The 18,643-nt window shown below is 33.7% G+C and overlaps 1 protein-coding gene across 3 annotated transcripts in view; it reads left to right on the top strand.

Moving 5' to 3' along the window:
- Window positions 1-14,237, top strand: part of APCS (amyloid P component, serum) — a 43,046-nt gene extending 28,809 nt beyond the window's left edge. Inside the window, exons 1-2 of one of the 3 annotated variants that reach the window (XM_074262270.1) lie at window positions 3,868-3,931; window positions 4,331-5,057. In XM_074262270.1, the coding sequence (XP_074118371.1) occupies window positions 3,868-3,931; window positions 4,331-4,938 (672 nt within the window). In that variant the 3' untranslated portion in view covers window positions 4,939-5,057. Of the gene's footprint in view, window positions 1-3,867; window positions 3,932-4,330; window positions 5,058-13,995 lie in introns of those variants that run through there. The other 2 variants (XR_012481303.1, XM_074262271.1) reach the window with 2 other exon arrangements.
- The last annotated feature ends 4,406 nt before the right edge of the window (window positions 14,238-18,643 follow it).

Raw genomic sequence — 18,643 nt, 5'->3', positions numbered from 1 at the left:
ATTGTTGTTGAAGTATATAATGTTCTCTTGGTCTTGCTCATTTCACTCAGCATCAGTTTGTGTAAGTCTCTCCAGGCCTTTCTGAAATCATCTTGCTGGTCATTTCTTACAGAAAATAATATTCCATAATATTAATATACCACAATTTATTCAGCCTTTTCCAGTTGAAGGGCATCCACTTAAGTTTCCAGTTTCTGGCCACTACAAAGAGGGTTGCCACAAACATTCTTACACATACAGTTCCCTCTCTCTTCTTTAAGATCTCTTTGGGATATAAGCCCAGTAGTAACACTGCTGGGTCGAAGGGTATGCACAGTTTGATAACTTTTTGAGCAGTTCCAAATTGCCCTCCATAATGGCTGGATGTATTCACATAAATTATCAATTCTTACAAAACCATGACAAGCAAGTATTATTATACCCATTTTATGTATAAGTTAATTGAAGTTAAGAGAAATTTATTGGCTTATCTAGAGGCATGGGCTAGCAAGTAATTGAGGCAGGATTTGATTTCTGCTATTCCTTAATTCAACACTCTATTCACTATACTGCCTAGGTGCCCTAAGTCATATAGTCATGGACTGGAGATTTAAAAGAGAAATGTAAGAATAAAAGATGATTAAAAGGGTTTTCAATCTAAGTGACGGGGAATATGGTGGTACTACCAGAAGAAATAGGGAATTAGATTAGGGGATGAATTCTGTTTTGGACATGTGGAATTTGAGATGTCAGTGAAACAGCTAAGTGGAGATGTCCTATAGGTTAATGGAGAGATTAGGAATGGATATGTAAATTGTGAGGTAATCACTGAACTCCTTGAAGAAGATAGATTAACAGGGGAGAAAAGGAAAGAAGAGATTCTAGGCTAGAGTTATGATGGACAGCCACACAGAGTGGGTAGGTACTTAGATGGGAAGAGACACAGAATAGAGTAATATCATAGAAAGTCAGGAAGGAGAGAATATCTTAGAGAAGGGGATAGTCAATAATGTTGAATGCTACAGAAAGGTTAAAGAAAATGGTGACCGAGAAAAGGCTATTAGAGTTATTAAAAAGCATTGCTGACCTTTGAGAAATCAGTTTCATTGAACTAGGATAATTAGAAGTTGAATTCTATTAGATGGAGGAACAAATGAGTACTGTATAAATGAACAATGCATACAGATATTATTTCTAATCTTCTATCAGTGAATGGAAAAAAGATAAATAATAGAGGGTTACAGAATCAAAGAAGAGGTTTTAGGGATAGGAAAAAATAAGTTTATACTTAGTTGGTTAATTGGAGAAACCGTTGAGAGAGAAAGTACATGTTAATTCAAGAAAGTCCTAAAGGAAATAAAAGGGGAAAACCACAAGTGGAAGAATTAGCATTGTCAAATTAAGGATCACTTTATCTGAAACTGGAACTAGGCAGAAGAGAAACATGGAGATTTAGAGAAGTTTTGAGGCATTAAATAGGGGGATATGAGAAGACTCACAATGGATGCCTTTGGCTGTATCAGCAAAGTAAAAGGTGGTTCTCCTTTACTCTGAGATAGGATACAGGGCATTGGTATGGGAATTAAAGAAAGAGAAAAAGATTTATGGTAGTCATTATTTGAAGCATGAGAGAGAGTCCATCAGAATTGAAGAATAGACCTTGCAGCAATAAGGTCCTAGGTAAGATTAAATAACATAAATTTGTACTGGACAAAGTCTACTTAGTTTCATGACTTTTTTTCTGCAACTTTCAGTGACAAGAATAAATTGGAGCATGGGAAACAGCTGTTAGTTGTGACCAAGGATTGAGGATTAATAGAGTATAAATGGTTCAAAGTCAAGAGGGCAAAAAATGCAAGGCAGAGGATAAAGCCTTGTAGAACTAGTTTTGTTTTAGGGACAGTCAGTCAACAAGCATTTATTAATCATTTACCATAATCCTGATAAATGATAAATATAAATAAAGGGAAAAACACATCTCCTTCCCTCAAGTGTCTAAATTCTAAAGGGGGAGACAACATGCAAATAACTATGCATGTAAAATACATACATACACACATGCAAAAATACATACAAGCATGTGATCACATGGTTATATATATGCTTGTCTTTATCTTGTATGTGTATATTTGTATGTATACATATGTAAGTGTATACATGTATGTGTGTGCATAAAATAAACTCAAAAGGAAAACTTTAGGGGAGAGGAGGAAGAAAAGGAAAAATTCCTATAGAATATGGTACTTTAATTGCATTTGAAAGGAAACGAGGGAATTTTTGAGGCAGAGGTGAGGAGACATTCTAGTAGTAGATTTGGGAGATTGATGTCTTGTAAAAGGAAGAACAAATAGTCCAATATACCAAGAGGGCATACCACAAAATAGTCAGAGAGCAAGTGAAATTATGTATTCTGTAAAGTTAAAGAAAGGTCCCACATGTAATTGTCTTTCTTTATTGCAGACATGAGAAGTGATCAAATAGTCCAGTATACCAGAGAGGTAGGAAATGACCAGGTTATGAAGGACTGTGAGTGAAAGACAGAGCTTTCTATTTGATCCTGGAAGTAATAAAAACCAGGAGAGTTCACAGGGTATACGTGTGTGTGTGTGTGTGTGTGTGTGTGTGTGTGTGTGTGTGTAAGGTGTAAGGTAGGTCAGAACAATATTTTAGAAAATTACCACAATAGTTGAGTAGAGGATGGAGTGGAGGAAGCAGAGACTTAGAGTAGGAAGACCACTTGAAAGTTATTGAAATAGGCTGCATGAGAGGGGATGAAGGTAGCTATGTGAATGGAAAAAAGAGAGAAATATGAGACATATTATGGAGATAGAAAGGACACAATATGGCAATGAATTAGATTTTTGGGGAGAGTGGAACATTAATAAATCTGGTCACTGAGAGCCTTAAAGTGATAACAGTAAAAGTTTGGAAGAAAAATTAATTTTTGGGAAAAGATAATGAGATTTTTTTGGGGATTTTGAAGGCATAAAAATAAAGCCAGAGTAGTTGGTAAATGGAGTAGAAGAATAGGGAAGGATTGAGGCAAAGGGGTTTACACTGATGACAATTTGCAAGTTTTGGAGGTGGGAGTTGGTGGAAGAGAAAAGAATATAGAAATCATGGATTTGAGAGGAAGAATTTCAAAGTTCAAAACTTGGTAGAATAATTTTGAATGATGAAAAAGTCTATAGAGTAAAGCATGGAACAATGAGTGGAGTACAAAAGAATGATTTTACCTCACATAAGGGACCACTTCTTAATAATGTTAGTATCCAAGAGTGAGTTGCTCTTTTGGGGGAAGTCTCCATCACTGGAGATGTTTAGACAAAAATAGAATGACTCCAGAAAGAGCTATTGGAATTCATTTAGAAGATATAGTGTGGATCAAGAGAACTTTGAAGTAGTCATAAAATAAAAGTGCTGATCAAATGGAAACTTTGAAAGGGAACAAGGTCCCTAATTCAACAGGAAGGAGTATTGGATCAGAACCTGTTAGTTATGTCTTATCTCTAACTGTCATCCACTTCTGATACGCCTAGATTCTCTGAACTGGTGTCTTTCTAGATCCTCTAATCCTCTGTGTCACACAAAATAGGAGCTCAGGCAGCCAGTGGAATTTCTAATAAATAACTTCCATCGATTTCCTACCACAATTCCATCAGAATTTATCAGATCATCACCTCTGACTGTGGGAGAGCTGGGAAAAATCTTACACAATATTTCTTCCCCTCCCCCATCATGTGCATAAAATCCCTGAAGGTGCTGAGACCAGAGATGAGAAAATCATCACTGTGAAGTGGGGAATAGTGAAGCCTCAATTTCTGATAATTTTATAAACATTGTTCCCCAAACTATTGCTACTGCCACAGGAACCTCTAAACTGAGAAGATGGAAAGGATCTTGACTGGGGCATTGGTGTTTTACAGTCTTTTAGGGGCTATTGCTCCGATAGGTATGAAGTCTTTGAATTGTTCCGGGGCTGGGTCTAGAGCAATGACATTGAACTTAAATACAAAATAGGGGTCACAAATTGATATATATGGTACCCTGTGGGCTGCATATTGATAGTTTTAAAATGTATTATCTATGGTTTATTGTATTTTTATTTTATTAAATATTTCCCAATGACATTTTATTCTGGTTCAGGTGTACAAGAGTGACTATGTTTTTGATGTCTGTAGTCTAAAACATGGAACTGGGGGGGCGGATTGAGTTGGTGAAAGAATGGAAGGAAATATACACCAGCAGGGATGTTTTCATTCCCAATATTTAGAGTCATAGAGTTAAGTGAAACTCTGTATTCTGAAAGTTAAAAAAAAGTCCTATTTCTAATCTTCTTTCTCTGTTACAGACATGAGATCTAAAGTGTTGATATTCCCTAAAGAAACATCTGATGCCCATGTCCTCCTAATCCCTCAGATTGAGAAGTCACTGGAAAATTTCACTATTTGCCTGCGTGCCTACACTGACCTCTCACGTCCCTACAGCCTTTTCTCCTATGCGACCAGAAGCAAAGACAATGAATTACTCCTATATAAGGGCCATCCTGGGGAATATAATTTGTTCATTGGAAATGAAAAGATTTCTTTCCAAGTCAATGATGACCTTTCTTCCCCAGTCCATATTTGTGCAAGCTGGGAGTCAGCTTCTGGCATAGCTGAACTGTGGATAAATAATAAACCCCTAGTGAGAAAGGGCCTGAAGAAGGGATATTTGGTGAAAGCAGAGGCAAAGATTATTCTGGGACAAGAGCAAGATTCCTTTGGGGGAAATTTTAGCCAAAAACAGTCTTTTGTGGGAGAAATTGGAGATGTGAACTTGTGGGATTATGTACTTTCTCCATCAGACATTCATTCTTTGTACAATGGTGAGACCTTCAGTGCTAATATCTTAGATTGGGGAGCATTGAATTATGAGATAAAGGGTTATGTGGTCATCAAACCCCCGCTGTGGTCCTGAGTCTCTGAGCCATAAATGATTAACAAGTAGATGATTTCTTCCCTAAGAGATTAGATTTTATATACCTTGATCTGATAGTCTTTGTGCTACCCTGTTAAATAATAAAGAATTAAAATACCCTTCATTTGTATGTTATGATATAATAGTAGCAATCCAGTTATTCATAAGTCATTTATGTGAAACCTCAATCACCTGGAGTCTATTCAAAAACCAGATATCCATAAATGCCTCAAATTAACGTGGATTCATGCTGCATTAATGTACATTACTTATAAGAATTTGGATAAGTTTTTTTTTTTTTTTAATGTGGACATTGATTTCACTGATATTGATCAGAACTTGTCTCTAAGTTAGTAAATGATCTTTAAGAGCTTTTATATCCTTCTTGCCATCTCAAATTACTATTTGACTGAACCAGGTTATGTCTCTTTGAAGAAATTTGATGTGAGGAGAAAAGTTGTACATAATTCCAAAGTGGAATGCACTATGGTAGAGGTAGTGGGTTTCCTCTCACAAAATGCATGCTGATTAACCTCTGTCCCTGTATGTTGGGGAAGAGTTCAATTTTCAGAAATGGGTGGATTGAATTGACCTCCAATGTCCCTTCCAACAATGAGGTGCTGCCATTCTGAATTTAGCAAAATCTATATGGGAAACATGGTAAATCAGGGAGCCTTAGATAGATATAATGGCAAAGGAGAAATAGATCTAAAATCCATCCCCAAATGAATTGTGGAAAACTTTCCTTCTCCTTGTTTTCTGTTGGCTTTTGAAAACCAGAGTTATCTCTTTGTCCAGATGAGAAATCAGGGTAAGACTTCAAGGGACAGGGTTCCATGATATTATATAATATCAGTAGTCAAAATTTACAGAACAAGTCAGATCAATCAGGTATTGTTATGTCCTATTTAGTTTTATTATTGCAACAAACTTGAGAGAAGTTCCATTCATATAGAGCTTCAAGTTTTACAAAATGCTGTGTTTTCATTTGATCTTCACTCAAAACCCCCTATGAGGTAACTTATTCTACAGATGAAGAAGCTGAGGCACAGAGAAGTTAAGTGGCGTGGCTCAAATCACAAAGCTGTTAAATGGTAGACTTGGGGATTTATGGGAATATTTGAGCTAGAGATAAAAGGGAATTCAGGCATTAGCCATTTCAATTCTTATTTTACTTGTGAGGAAATTGAGACTTAGAAAAGTTTAAATAACATACCCATTATCATAGTATCACGGAGTATTTAGAAAACAGAATTAAGGGGCCGAATCCACTCTATGAATTCAAAACCAGTATTTTTTTCCACTCTACACTTATATTCTAAACTTAGTGTACTTTATGTTGCACAATGCTCTCTTTCCAGATGAGCTACTTTCTTATTTGGAAAGAGTGATGTCCCTACTGTCTATCCATGGCAGAGAGGTTTCTCCTGCAAATACATCAATGAACCTGCTCTCTCCAAGGTGGTCAATATTCTCTTAGATGTCAAACCTAATGGTCTTTCAGTCTTCTTTCTAGATTTCTGGGTTTTTGTTACTAAAATCTATTGAAAACTCATGAGAAGAGCTTTGCAAATCTTAAAATTTATGTATACCTAGGTATTATTTTTATTCTTCAGTGTCAGAGATACCACATTATTCTGAATCTCATTATAGTTCCCAAATATTTTACTTTCTGCCTCTTTTGTTTCTCTCTCTCCTCTCAACACCTTAATGTAAATGTTTACTCATGGTCTGTCTTTGAATAATTTATCTTCTCTCATACTCTTATCCCTTGACAATTTTATTTACACTGTATCAGTAATCGTGCCAATGATTTCCAAGTCAATATTTCTACTTTTTATATCTCTCCTGAGGTCCTGACCTGTATCTCTAACTGACTTCAGGACATCTTTACCTGTATATTGCACAAGTAGCTCAAATCCAAGAAAACATAGGATGCTATCTTTCCACCTAAACTTATTCTTCATTCTGAATTTATTCATAACACTAATAATTTGTGGCAGTCTGATAAAAACTCCCTCCCACATTTATAAACCTTGATGTTCCAAATTATTTTCTTTTTCTTCAACTCCATATCTAATCATTTATTACAATATCACATAAACTAAGTTCTATCTATTCCCACTACCATTACCTTACTATAATTCCTCTTTACCCTTCTTTTGAATTATTTCAATAGCTTTTTTTGGGTATTTCTGGTCTCCATTCCTTCATTACTTCAATTCATCTTTAATGACATTTTAAAGTTATCTTTCTTAGATATTAATTTGGTCATATTTCTTCTCAAGTGACACTATTACCTCCTAAAAAATGCTCAAACATGGAAGCTTATTAATCAATGACTTCTATGATGTGGTTGGCACCCTACATTTTCATTTCTATAGGATTTCTGGACTCTTCCATATTCTCCATATTTTAGTTAAGTAGACAAATGTTTTATCCATGAACATTCTCTGTGCTCTCACATTTCTATACCCAAATTCAGTTTGTTGCTTGGACCTGTGACATTTTTTCTCCCTGTTTTAATTTGTTGATTCTGAATCAGACTTTTAAAATAAGGGTTCTCAAACTAAAGTCCTTGATATTATCTTTTTTAAACTTTTAAAAGTATATTAATTGTTTTCATTTGTAATCCTAGATATGTATTTATTTTTGCATTGAAAATATTATTGCAAGAACAGGTCTGTAGGCTTCATTAGGCTGTCAGAGAGATTCATCATAAAACAAAACAAACCAAAACAAAAAATGGTGAAGAACCTTTCCTTTCAAGCCCCTATCAGATACCATCTTCTCTGGAAAATGTCTGTGATTCCACTTCTTGATAAAAAATTTCCCTTTAAGACCTCAGATGACATTTTAAAAAAATTCTCTAGTCCAGTAGCCTAGAAACAATTTGACAACCAAGTTGGGGGTAAAGGGGACTGTTTAGTTTTTGTCTTTGTATCACCAATGCTTAGCCTAGTGAGTGTTTAATAAATGTTTATTTGCATTATTGTATATTAAAAGCTATGTTGGTATCTTAATTATTCTTTGAATAATGAAATCTTCCCCTATCCAAATTTATATCTACCTAGTGGTTATGAATTTAATTTTCTCAGAGTTATTGCTTAGAAAAATTTTTGATGTCTTTGAAACTAACTATCAGAGTAGTCTTTTCATCTTACAGACACTCCTGGTTCCTTATTTGTACCTCTATTTTATACTCATTGTATTCCATTTTGTATAATTCCCACTTGTGTATCCTAATAGACTGAATTATCATCAAGAGCATGTATCCTTCCTTCTTTAACTCTCTACCCCAACCCCAAACCCTATCTACATTTCAGTGATTTAAATGTTATGGTAGACATGAGATCTCATCAGTGAGGATACTCTATTTACAGGTTCTTGTGTTTTCATCTTATTTTGGTCTATGTTCTTTCAAAAATCTTCAAGATTTTTTCTGTTACATAAATGTTTTTCTAGTTTTGTTTCTCATCTCTTCCCTCCAACACTTAGAATCTTTCTTTCTAACATTCATTTAAATTTTTTTGAGTTTCAAATTTTTTTTCTCTCTGCTCTCACTCTCCATTGAAAAAGCAATATTATATCCATTATACATGTAAAGTCATGCAAAACATATTTTCACATTAGTCTTGTTACCAAAAAAATGAAAAAAGTATGCTTCAATCTGTACTCAGAGTCTATCAGTTCTCTTTTTGGAGGAAGATGGCATTTTTATTCATAAGTCCTTTGGAATTGACTTTCATCATTTTATTGATAAGAGTAGGTAAGTCTATCACAGTTGATCATCATTACAATATTATTACTGTATATAATGTTCTGGTTCTGCTCATTTCACTTTGTATCAGTTCATATAAATCTCAGGTTTTTCTGAAATCATACCCTTCATTAATTCTAATAGCTCAATAGTTTGTCGTGGCAGCTATACTTCCAAATATTTTATATTGTCGGCAATATGGAATTTCTCTATTTCTGTCTGCTGTTGGTAATATGTAGAAATACTACTGTGTAGAGGGCCAGGAGGTAAGAATTCATTTCAGGTTTTGATATTTACAGTAACTTGGCTCATCAACTTCTCTTTTCTATATACAATAGCAGAAACAGACTTATAAATATATTGATAAGAAGCCTGACAATTGTAACAAAATGCAAACTCAGCTATATAATGGATCAAAGACATACCTTTGACAGGGAAAGCACCCCACAATGCAAGCTAAAGGCATTTGAGAGAAAGGTACTTGAGGACATTGGTATGATAATTTTACTCTGATGTCAATTTCAACTATTTACATCTCTGTGGCAGTAGCCAAGATCTGGGCTTAATCATTTGCATCTCAGTAAATTGTGCTTGCTAGAAAGGATATAGGAATATTAAAGAGTGTATTTTGTATCAAGCCTATAAGCATTGAAGGTATATAGATATTTGTCTCTTTGATCAATAACATTTGAAGAATTCATATTGAATTCTCTTAGCCTGATTCCTGAATAAACACACCCTTATTTCACTACTGGAGCTGGATTTTAATACTAATTTTTTTTGTGGGTTTATTTTATATTTTATAACTTTGTTAAAGTTGTTCATTGTTTCACCTAGTTTAATAATTGATTCTCTAGGGTTCTCTAAGTGTATTTTCATATCATTTGTGAACTGATAGTTTTGTTTCTTGTCTATTTTTATTCCTTTAGTGTCTTTTTCTTGTCTGATTGATGTAGTTAGCATTTATAATACAATATTGAATAATAGTGGTCATAATGGAGAAGGCTTCTACATTTTTCCCATTCTAGAACTGTTTGCTGATGGTTTTAGATAGCAATGTTTAGTATTAAAAAACAAAACAAAACAAAACTCTATACTTTCTAGTTTTTTAAAATAGGAATGGGTGCTATATTTGTCAAAAGTCTTTTCTGCTACTAGTAATACAATCATATGATTTTTGGGGATTTTATTATTGATTTGGTCAAGTATATTGAAAGTTTTCCTAATATTGGGAACCAGCTCTCCATTCCTAATATCAATCCCATCTTGTAATAGTGTATATACTCTTTGTAATATATTCCTGTAGTTTTCATGCAAAAATTTTGTTTAAAATTTGTGCAACAATATTCATTAGGGAAATTGTTTTATAGTTTTCTTTCTCTGTTTTTGTTCTCTTTAGTTTAGGTATCAGCACCATTATGTTGGAGAAGAAATTTAGTAAGACTCCTATTTAATATACTTTTTTTCAAATAATAATCGAATATTGAAATAAATTATTCTCTAAATGTTTGGTAGAATTCACTTGTAAATCCACCTGTTCTTTGGGAATTTTTCTTGGACAGATCATTTATATTTGTTCAGTATCTTTTTTGTAAGATAAGGTTAGTATCTCCTCTTTTGTTAATTGGATAAATTTATATTTTCATATATATGAGTTGGTCATCATGATGGGAGTTAGGAAAGGGGGAACCCCTTTTGGTTCAGCACAAGGATACATAGTTAAATCAAGTCTAGTGATGGCGCAGAGTCCCCGATAAAGGAATTTACAGGCCCCAAAACTTAGATTGATTAAAAAAAAAAAAAGGTTAATTTGGGGTTTGGAAGTAAGGGTAAAGGTAGAAAGATACCAGCGCCAGAGGTGGTTGCTTTCATGGCTGGAAGGATATCATGTTTGGGGGGCTCCTGCAAAGAGATTGGGCCCCAGAGTTCCCTTTTTATAATCTTGAAGGTGGGTGGAGTACTAGGCTCCTGGCTGGTTTGGACCACGGTTAGCATTGAATAGAATTCAATGAGTCTTTAGATAAGGAAGAAGCTGTTTGTGGGGGTTGGGAAACCTGAGCAGATAGTGGGGGGACTGGGAAAGCCAAAGCTAGATCAGATCTGGTGGGGGCTGGGAAAGCCCAGATATCATTGGAATTTAAAAAGGGTGCTTTTGACCAGGATGTGTGAATCAAAAGATCCTAGCTTCTTCAGCCATGGGGGATTGGAAATCAGAAAGTAATCTTAAAGGGACCTCAACCCCCATCAATCCCATAATCTTGTTGCTGTGTACAATGTTTTCTTGGTTCTCACTTAACTTGGCATCAGTTTATGTAAGTCTCTACAGATCTTTCTGAAATCATTCTGCTGATCATTTCTTATAGAATAATAATATTCCATAACTTTCATATATTATAACTTTTTCAGCCATTCCCCAACTAATGAGAATCCACAGTTTTCAATTCCTTGCCACTACAAAAAGGGCTGCTGCAAACATTTTTGTACATGTGGATCCTTTTCTCTTTTTTATGATCTCCTTGGGATATAGACCTAGTAGAGACACTTTTGGATCAAAGGGCATGGACACTTTGATAGTGCTTTGGGCATAGTTCCTAACTGCTCTCCAGAATGGTTGGATCAATTCACAACTCCACCAATGATGTATCAGTGTCCTGGTTTTCTCACATCCCTTCTAACATTTATCATTAACTTTTCATGTCACCTTAGTCAATCTGAGAGGTGTGTAGTGGTACCTCAGAACTGTCTTAATTTGCATTTCTTTAAACAATAATGATTTAGAGCACTTTTTCATATGATTAGAAATGACTTTAATTTCTTCATCTGAAAATTGTCTCTTCATATCTTTTGACCATTTATTATTTGGAGAATAGCTTGCAATACTATAAATTTGAGTTAATTCTCTATATATTTTAGAAATGAGGTCTTTATCAGAACTCTTAGATGCAAAAATTATTTCCCCTAGTTTTCTGCTTCCCTTCTAATCTTGGCTGCATTAGTTTTGTTTGTACAAAATCTTTTAAATTTAATATAATCAAAATTATCCATATTGCATTTCATAATGTTCTCTAGTTCTTCTCTGGCATAAATGTCTTCCTTCTCTACATATCTGAGAACATATCCCTTGTTCTCCTAATTTTCTTATAGTATAATTTTTTATGTCTAAATCATGAAACCATTTTGACTTTATCTTGATATAGAGTATTACTTTTTTTCTCTTTTATTGGTTTACATACTTAAAGATAGAAATTTCCCCTAAGTACTCTTTTGGCTTCTCTCATTTTTATATGTTGTCTCATTGTTGTAACTATCTTTAATGAAATTATTGTTTCTATAATTTGATTTATTACACATTCATTCATTATTAGATTATTTAGATTCCAGTTAATTTTTAATCTATGTTTCAAAGACTTAATTATATGCATTTGTTTGCAAGGTTATTATGTCCTAACACATGATCAATTTGTGAAGCTACCTTGTACCATGGAGAAAAAAGGTTTTCTTTCTATTGCCATTAATTTTTTCCCTAGAAGTCTAGCTTATCTAACTTTTAAAAACTGTATTCACTTCCTTAATTTCTTTCTTATTTATTTACTTATAAAATATATTTTATATATTAGATTTATCTGAGAGGAATAAGGAATCTCTCAGGTTCTGAGAGGAATAAGTTGAGAACTTTCACTAGTACAGATTTGTCATCTATTTCTTCCTATAACTCACTTTTTCCTTTAAGAATATAGATACTATACCATTTGTGGCATAGCTGTTTAATATTGATATAATTTCTTTGTCTATGATATCTTTTAGTGAAATATATTTCCCCTGATTATCTCTTTTAATGAGGTCTGTTTTCACATTTTCTTTATCTAAAATTGTAGTGCTCTCTCTAAAATGTAATGTGCTCTATTGAGGTTTTCATGGGGTCTCTGGAAGCAGCCTTTGTTTCAGTTCAGTAATCACCACAACTACAGCCAGGTGTTAAGGTACAAATCCTTTATTACCTCTTTCAAAGTCTTGTCTCCTTTCCTGGGGCTTTGTTAGCTTTCTTATAGTCCAGATCCTTTATTATCTCCTTCCTGGGGCTGGGCAGCTTTCTGGAGAGCCTTTCAGTCTGGCTTTGGCCTTAGTGAGGGAAGTCCAGGAGTCCAGGCCAGCCACCAGGAAGATCGAAGATGGAAGTGAATTTCTCTCCTTGGTTCTGAGAGCTTCAGCTCCTGCCATCAGTCCTTTGCCTTCTCTCCAAATGTCTCTGAATCTCCCTGGCTGAGCCTTCTAGATTATATGCTCCACACTGAGTACAAACCAATCATTATATCACTAGGAAACCATTATTTGTTGTAGGATTAAATCAATGCTACAATAGATTTAACCATTGTCTCCTCAATTCCACTTACTACCTTGTTTCAAGTTCTGGCCCATAACATCTCCTTGTAGGATTAAATCAATCATACTGAACCATGCTAAATTAGATAATTATTGTATCTATCAATTCCACTGACTTAGTACTTTGTTAGAATCCTTTGTTTCAAGTTCAGAGTTCTGGCCCATAACATAAAAAGATGAATGCTATTTATTTCTGCCCTCTTCTCTTATCCCCTTCCTCTCAAACTTTTCTGTTCAGTAAGATAGATTTCTATACCCAACTCTGTGAGTGTGTGTATGTGTGCATTTTTCTCTCTTAGAACTAGTTTAGTTAAGAATGAGATTTCAGTATTGTTCATTACTTTTCATTTCCCACCTCTATATACTATAAAAGCTCTGTGATATAATTTTTGCTATTCCTTTCTTCCCTTCTTCCAGTTAATCCCTTTCTCATTCTTTAATTTTTTAAAATAGATAATTCCAACATAATTTATTCACATCCACACTCTTTCTCTATGCAGACTCCAAGTCCAGCAACAAGGATGAAGTTTTTAACAGTTATATATATTATTTTCCCATAAAGAAATATGAAGCTTAACTTTATTAAGTCTCTTATGATTTCTCTTTCGTGTTTACCTTTTTATAGCTCTCTTGAGTCTTGTGGTTGAATGTCAAATTTTTCATTCAGCTCTGATCTTTTCATCAGTAATATTTAAAAGTCCTCTATTTCACTAAATGTCCAATTATAATCCCAGAAAGATTAATCAGTTTTTCTGGGTGGTTAATTATTGGTTTTAATCCTTATTCCTTTGCCTTCCTGAATATCATATTCAAAGCTTTCTACTCCTTGTGGTAGCCGCTTAATCTTGTATGATCCTGATTGTGGCTCCCTGATGTTTGGATCATTTATTTTTGGTTTCTTTCTATATTTCCTGCAGGACAATGGTGTCTGTCTTTCATTCTAGAAGAGGACCATTACATCAAGGAGGTGATGCTATGACACACAACTGAATTGGATTTAAGTGAGGGAAGCTCAATCTAAAACAGTTCTAATGGACTCAGGATAAAAAATGCAATCCATTTCTAAAAAGAGAACTGATGAACTCCAAGTGGAAATTTATCTTCCTTTATTTTTCTTGGCTTTTTTTGTGATATGGCTAATATAGAAATACATTTTAAATGATTCCACACATATAATTGGTATTGTGTTGCTTGACTTCTTAGTGGATGGGGAAGGGGAGAAAATTTAGAACTCAGAATTAAAAACAAAAGAATATTAAAATTAAAAAATAAAAATAAAGACTGAATCACTTCACCTCACCTAGGCTGGCAGTGCAAGGATGACTCATGGCTCAGTCCCACTACTGGTCATTTTAACAGTTTTGAGCTGCTCCTTTTCCAATCTGAGATGGTTAGGTACTCTTTTGGCAGTCTGGTGCCCCCTCCTTCTACTCCCAAGTATTTACCATATATATTCTGAATTTAATGCAGCCACTCAATCTGCATAGGCTATTCAGAACTCTTGAGTTTAAGACATTTTCCAACTTTAATCTCCTTTGTATCTGGTCAGGTGTCAATCATAAAATCCAGATTCTGGCCATATCCTTATAGGACTTTGGCACATCTTTATATTCATCCTTTGATATGTGTTCCTGATTTTGTCTTTTTTAAAAATCTTTTAAGCATTTAATTTAGTTTGTTAGTTCCATTTACATTCACATTTGCCTCTTAAGACAGTTCCACATTCCTCTACTTATCTAACTGGTTTCTTTCTCTCTTTAAAAAAAGAAATTCCTCTCTATTCTGGAATGTCTTCTACAGAATTTAGTTCATAGAATTGTCTATTTTCTTCCTTTAGACACCTCAGACTCTGTTTTTCTGAATTCTGGAATACATGTTAGATAATGCCTAACTTTTTAATTTTATACCAATTGTAGATTGATTACTTCTTTTTAAAAATTAAAATGTTTTATTTTCAAAATAAAAATGAATAATTTTCAACATTCACCCCTATAAAACCCCGTGTTTTAATTTTTTCCCTCCCTTCTCCCTTACCCCCTCCCTAGTAGGCAATTGATCCAATAAATGTTAAACATGTGCAATTCCTCTATACATATTTCCACAAATCTCATATTGCACAAGAAAAATCAGATAAATCAGATCAAAAAGGAAAAAAAAAAGAGAGAAAAAACAAATGCAAGCAAACAACAAAAAGTGAAAAATACTATGTTGTGATCCACATTCTGCTCCCACTGTTCTCTCTCTGGGTACAGATTGCTTTCTTTATCACAAAATCATTAGAATTAGCCTGAATCACCTCATTGTTGACAAGAGTCATGTCCATCAGAATTGATCATCATATAATTTTGTTGTTTCAGTGTATAATGATCTCCTGGTTCAGCTCATTTCATTTACAATGTTCATGTAAGTTTCTCCAGGCCTCTCTGAAATCATCCTGGTGGTCATTTCTTACACAACAATAATATTCTGTAACATTCATGTACTATAACTGGTATAGACATTCTAATGACTATCCATTCAGTTTCTGGTTTCTTGCCACTACAAAAAGGACTGCCACAAACATTTTTGCACATGTGGGTCCCTTTCCCTCCTTTATGATCTCTTTAGAATACAATCCTAATAGAAACATTGCTGGATCAAAGTTTATGTACAGTTTGATAGCCCTTTGGACATAGTTCCAAATTGCTCTCTGGAACAGTTGAATCAGTTCACAACTCCACCAAAAAAGCATTAGTATCCCAGTTTTCTTAAATGCCCTCCAACATTTGTCATTATCTTTTCCTGTCATTTTAACCAATCTGAGAGGTGTGTAATGGTACATCAGAGTTGTCTTAATTTTCATTTCTCTAATCAATACTGATTTAGAGTATCTTTTCATATGACTAGAAATCATTTCAATATCTTCATCTGAAAATTGCCTGCTCATATCCTTTGACCATTTATCAATTGGAAAATGGCTTGAATTCTTATAAATTTGAGTCAATTCTCTATATATTCTAGAAGTGAAGCCTTCTTCAGAACCATTGAATATAAAATTTTTTCCCCAGTTATTGCTTCCCCTCTAATTTTGTCTGCATTGGTTTTGTTTGTACAAACACTTTCAACTTAATATAATCAAAATTATCCATTTTGCATTCAGTAATGTACTCAAGTTCTTCTTTGGCCACAAAATTCCTTCCTTCTCCACTTATCTGATAGATAAACTACCCTTTGTTGTTCTAATTTACATATAATAAATTTATGTCTAAATCATGAAACCATTTCAATCTTATCTTGCTATATGGTGTTAGGTATGGGTCAATGCCTAGTTTCTGCCATACTAATTTTCAATTTTCCCAGCAGTTTCTGTCAAATAGTGAGTTCTTATGCCAAAAGCTGGGGTCCTTAGGTTTGTCAAAGTTAGATTACTATAGTCATTTGCTAATTCATCTTATGAACCTACCTATTCCACTGATCAACTTCTCTATTTCTTAGCCAGTACCAAATAATTTTGATGATCACTGCTTTATAATATAGTTTTAGGTCTGACATACCTAGGGCACCTTCATTTGCACTTTGTTTCATTAATTCCCTTGCAATTCTTGACCTTTTGCTCTTCCAGATGAATAAGACTGGTTACTTTCAATGATTATGGCCATCTACACTCTGGCAAATAGCTCCTCCCTGTTAATGAATCTAATATAGAAAGAATAGAATTTCCCCCAAAGGATCCTCTATGTTTTGATGAATGATATTATCATTAAGGCTAGTCAAGAAGTTTCTAGCTACTTTTCATTTTTCTGAGAATTCTAGCAGATGTCTGAGTAACTCAAGTCCTTCTTAATCTGTGTATTCTGCATCTATGCCAACTTGAGATTTGTCTACTGAGCTCCTTATTTATATCTGCTTTCTGTCCAGATGGTCTATAACACATTTTTGTAACAATGACATTTTTATCTCTCCTTTCATTGATTTTTCTGAACTTAAAATTATTCTGAACTTAATGGACATCAAATGAAACTAATATTTCCACATATATATTGTAGAATAGAAAAAAGAGAGTGATACAAGAAAGTATAGATTTCTAACACATGTACTGCTTTCTTTCTATTTTCTTTTTGGCATTTTTAACAAATTTCAACATTTAAAAATATTTTTATTTATTTTTGTCAGTTACATGTAAAAATAAAATTTCAACATTTCAGTTTTTATTCTCTTTTTTTCCCAAAAGGCAAGCACATTTGTATAGATCATATATGTAAAGGTCATACAAAACACATTTTCATATTGTCCATGGTGCGAAAGAAAAGACAGAGCAAAAAAAAAAAAAAAAAAGGTAAAAAAGTGCATGCTTTAACCCATGTATTTGGACTCCTGCAATTCTTTCTCTGAAGGTGGATAGCATTCTTCATCAAAAATTCATTGGAATTATCCTTTATCATTATATTTCTGAGAAAAGCTAAATCATTCACAGTTGATCATTGTACGATATAGCTGTTACTACACAATATTCTATTAGTTCTGCTTACTTCATTTTGCCTCAGTTTACATAAGTCTTCCTGGGTTTTTCTAAAAGCATTCTGCTTGTCATTTCTTATAATACAATAGTATTTCAAAGAATCATATGCCATAACTTGTTCAACTTTGATACACTTTTAAAAACAGATACCTCAATCACTCCTCTTCTGTCTTTCTTTTTCTTTTTTTCCTATGATCTATATTTTGTTCCCTTGACTCCAATCCTCCACCCCAATGCAAAAAGAAAAAAAAAAAGAAAAAAGAAAAAGAAAAGAAAAGAAAAAAAAAAGCTTTGGAACAAATGTGCATCACAAACAAATTTCCACAATGAGTGTCTGAAAAGGTATGTCTTATTTTGCATCTTAAATTCATTGCTTCAGTATCCAGAGATCAAGCAATATATTTCATTATCACTGCTCTTAAATTGTGGCTGATTATTGCAATGATCAGAGTTCTTAAGTCTATCAACATAGTTTTTTCTTTTATTTCATTATTTTATTTTTCCTCAGTCACATGTAAAACAATTTTTATGTTTGTTTTCAAACTTTTGAGTTCTACATTATCTCTCCTCTTCTTTCTTCCTCCCTATATTGAGAAGACACATGTAAAGTTATGCAAAACATTTCCATTAAAGTCATGTTGTGAAAGAAAACAGAGGTTTCCCCTCCCCCCAAAAATACCAAAAGAAAAATAAAGTAAAAAATGTATGCTTCAATCTATATTTAGACGCAATCAGTTCTTTCTCTGGGTGTGGATCATTGTATTGTTGAGAACAGCAAATTCACAGTTGATCATCTTACAATATTGCCATTGTGTACTTTGTACACAGTACATTTTGCTTTGCTTGAAATCATGGAAGTCTGTCCAGGTTTTTTGAGAGCATTCTATCCTCATTTCTTATAGCACAATATTATTCCATCATTTTTATACCACTATTTATTCAGCCATTCTCCAATTGATGGAAATTCCTTCATTTTTCACTTCTTTGCCTTGAGAAAAGACCATTTATAAATATTATTGTACATATAGGTTTTTTTTTCTTCCTTTTAAAATCTCTTTTGTGGGTGC

Source organism: Sminthopsis crassicaudata, chromosome 4 (genome assembly GCF_048593235.1).
Source record: "Sminthopsis crassicaudata isolate SCR6 chromosome 4, ASM4859323v1, whole genome shotgun sequence".
Taxonomy (NCBI): domain Eukaryota; kingdom Metazoa; phylum Chordata; class Mammalia; order Dasyuromorphia; family Dasyuridae; genus Sminthopsis; species Sminthopsis crassicaudata.
Note: the sequence above shows the minus strand (reverse complement) of the source record. Positions and strands in the feature narration are given on the sequence as shown.